The 2,973-nt window shown below is 46.0% G+C and overlaps 1 protein-coding gene across 1 annotated transcript in view; it reads left to right on the forward strand.

Annotated features, from left to right (window-relative positions):
• The first annotated feature begins 2,236 nt into the window (after positions 1-2,236).
• CCDC6 (coiled-coil domain containing 6) overlaps positions 2,237-2,973 on the forward strand; it is a 97,619-nt gene continuing 96,882 nt past the window's right edge. Inside the window, exon 1 of the mRNA XM_025049324.1 lies at positions 2,237-2,971. Within this exon, the coding sequence (XP_024905092.1) occupies positions 2,853-2,971 (119 nt within the window). The 5' untranslated portion in view covers positions 2,237-2,852. The remainder of the gene's footprint in view (positions 2,972-2,973) is intronic.

The raw sequence follows: 2,973 nt of genomic DNA on the forward strand, positions 1-2,973 counted from the left end.
AGACAAAAAAAGATTTTGATGTTGTGCCTTGCAATTAGACTCTAAGGCATTCTTTGTTGTTACATTTTTGCAACTCGAATTTAGGGTAAAGGTAAATTTCATTATTTATCGGATAGAAGTGATTGTCTAAATTTGTCTCTTCTTCCTCCAGGCAGCACACACTACCATTTATTCTTCTAATTCATTTCCCCCAGAAAGCTGAGAAAGGTTTATTATGATATTATTGGTTTTGTAACTAGTTTTTTTTTTATTGTAATGTGATTCCTGAACAAATGTCTGTTTATAAGGGGAATCACTTTTACAAGAAGTAGAAAATTAGACATGCTTCTGCTTTGCAATAACAATAAAAACCACAGTGAAAAAATATTCTCCTGTTTATTCCTATCGGTATCAGCAGGGGAGCTTTAGAAGATAGCTTTCCCCCTAAAGTCTCCTAAACACGATTACTGCCTAAAAGCACCATGTCAAAATGCAGTTTTCCTCCCAATCCTATTGAAGACCAACACATTCTCAAGCTTGCCCTGACGTGGGCCCTTTAAGAAAGCCAGGCAGTTAAAACCCCACCCCTCTGCTGACTTGAAGCAGTAAGTCTGCCTTTCTGGGGCAGTTGGTGATAAAGCTAAGACTGAGCAGGCTTTCCCTCTGCTCTTCCTGGAAGGACTGTTTTTGTTGCAATAAACTCCAAACGTAGAAGCTTTAACACACTATGGGTTAGGGAACAATAGAAACTTGTGAAGTATAGAAGCCAGACCCACTCTTTAGATTCTATCATGGTGTTGAATAAAGTGGAAAGAATGCTGTTAAGTGTTGGGTTTTCCCCTGTAGTGCTACTCCCTGCTAGCTTTACTCTTCCATCTCACCCAGCAAGTGAGTTTTCCAGAAGCCATGTCCAATTTAAGGAGTTGCTTGTCTCATGTACCACATCTCCAAAATGAAAAGTCAGGGAGAGAAATAAGTTCAGTGAAAATTAAACTGGATCCTTCTAACCGAATTATTTACATTGGCTGTATATTTCTGAAGAGCAAAGCCAACTTTTTTCCCCACGCCATACCAAAAGTGACTAAGTTCAGAAGTCCTCTGGAACTAAACTAAAAAAAAAAACAAAACACAAAACACCCCCAAAACAAACAAACAAACAAAAACCTAGGAGAAATTTGGGGCTTAATTGCATTTGGCATTTCCGAGCTGTCTGCTAAAAGCAGCCATCTTGGTAAAAGATGATGTCATTTGGAACACTTGGATTCGTTTATTCCGAGGTACCAGTTTCCATTAGCTGCTGAATAACAGTTTAATCATTAGATCACATTTAGGTTTAAAGATGATGGAGGAGTGGTTGATTATAAAAATCATTTGTTTCCCCACCTCTTTATCCTTGTTAACACATTACAAACTTTTCCACAAGTTCAAAGCAATAGGAAAAATTTTGACATTTTTTCTTGTTGTTTTGTTTCCATGTGTTTGTTCTTCCCTTGAATAAGCTTGGATAATAAAACCAGCCTGGTCAGTTTCACTTTCCAATTTTTATACTTTAGTGAAAGCTGTTTTGTGTCAACAGTGTCAAGTGTTTAAAATCATCACCTGCTGGGCCAATTTCCAGCAAACCTTTCTTTTGGAGGGGAAAGGGGTGAATAAGATTTTTGATTTTAAATTTCTTATGCTACAAAAATAGAACCGTGAATTAGACCACATTAGAGTAATTAATCTGATTTATTTTCGACATATTAAAGTTTTTTAGGAGTGGGCAGGACTATAGTAAGGAAAAGTGGTGGTTATATTGTATTCCTATTTAATCATTGCTGTTTTTATAGCATCATGCTGTGTCTGCAGTTATTTTAGAAAATTGGCACTTAAAGAGAAGTCTTTCAATCAACCAAGTGTTTATCTTTTTTTTCTTTTTGGATTAGACATCAGTGTTTTAATCGTATTGCGTGACATGTCCTGGCACCGTTTGCAAGATGCAAAGAGAAAAAAAAGAGTTGCACCTTGTTTAAACAATTGAGTGCAGTGTGGTTTATGAGATTGTTAGGAAGAGCAAAGAGGGTGTGGTGTGTCTCTTCTGCAAATTCTTCCTTAACCAGGTTAACCTGTGGCTGTTGTTTCATCCCATTCTGCTCCTTGCAGGGTAACTTTCTGTTCTCTTAACGCTATTCAAAGCCTCTCAGTCAGTCAGGCTCACTAAGAGAAAACTGAAAGCGCTGCGTGTATGTTTGAAACAGACAGAGGGAGACACCAGCACACACAGTTGGCGGAAGATGGGGCCACGACTCAGCTGGTGCTGGATGCCGGAACCCGGCTGACCTTTCCACGTGTCCCCAGCACCTGCAAGGCTAGTAGGGCATTGGGTTTCCTTTTCCCAGGAGCGGGGGCGAGCCCGGAAGAGGCCGGACGGCCGTCTGCTTAAATCAGGGCGCTCGGAGGCCCTCTCTCGGAACACGTGCGACCCGCGAGCTGCTGGTGCGGAGGTTAGCCTGGCTTTCCCGCAGCGTCTGTGCCCGCGCGTCCCCAGCCCGCCGGCCGACGCCAGGAGGCGGGCCGCGGCGGCGACGGGCGGGTCCCAGAGCTTTCCGCAAGCTTGCAGGGCGGCCTAGCGAGCGCGCCAGGCCGGGACAGAGCGAGCCTCAGTGCAATACTGCCCGAGCCCGGGCGGGGTCTCTGTTCTCTGGCAGAGGAGGTCCCTTGGCAGCGGGAAGCTCCCTCTCTTTCTCTCGCCGCCGCTCCGAGTCTGCGCCCTGGTGCCAGGCGCCCAGCTCGGCGCTCCCCTGTGCTCGCCCGGCGCCCACTCATTCGCAGCCCAGCCTTCGCCGCTGCCGCCGCCTCCCTGCTCCTCCTACTTTCTCCAGCCCGCCGCGGCCATGGCGGACAGCGCCAGCGAGAGCGACACGGACGGGGCGGGGGGCAACAGCAGCAGCTCGGCCGCCATGCAGTCATCCTGCTCGTCGACCTCGGGCGGCGGTGGCGGCGGCGGTGGCGGCG

Source organism: Pteropus alecto, unplaced genomic scaffold (assembly GCF_000325575.1).
Source record: "Pteropus alecto unplaced genomic scaffold, ASM32557v1 scaffold155, whole genome shotgun sequence".
NCBI lineage: Eukaryota > Metazoa > Chordata > Mammalia > Chiroptera > Pteropodidae > Pteropus > Pteropus alecto.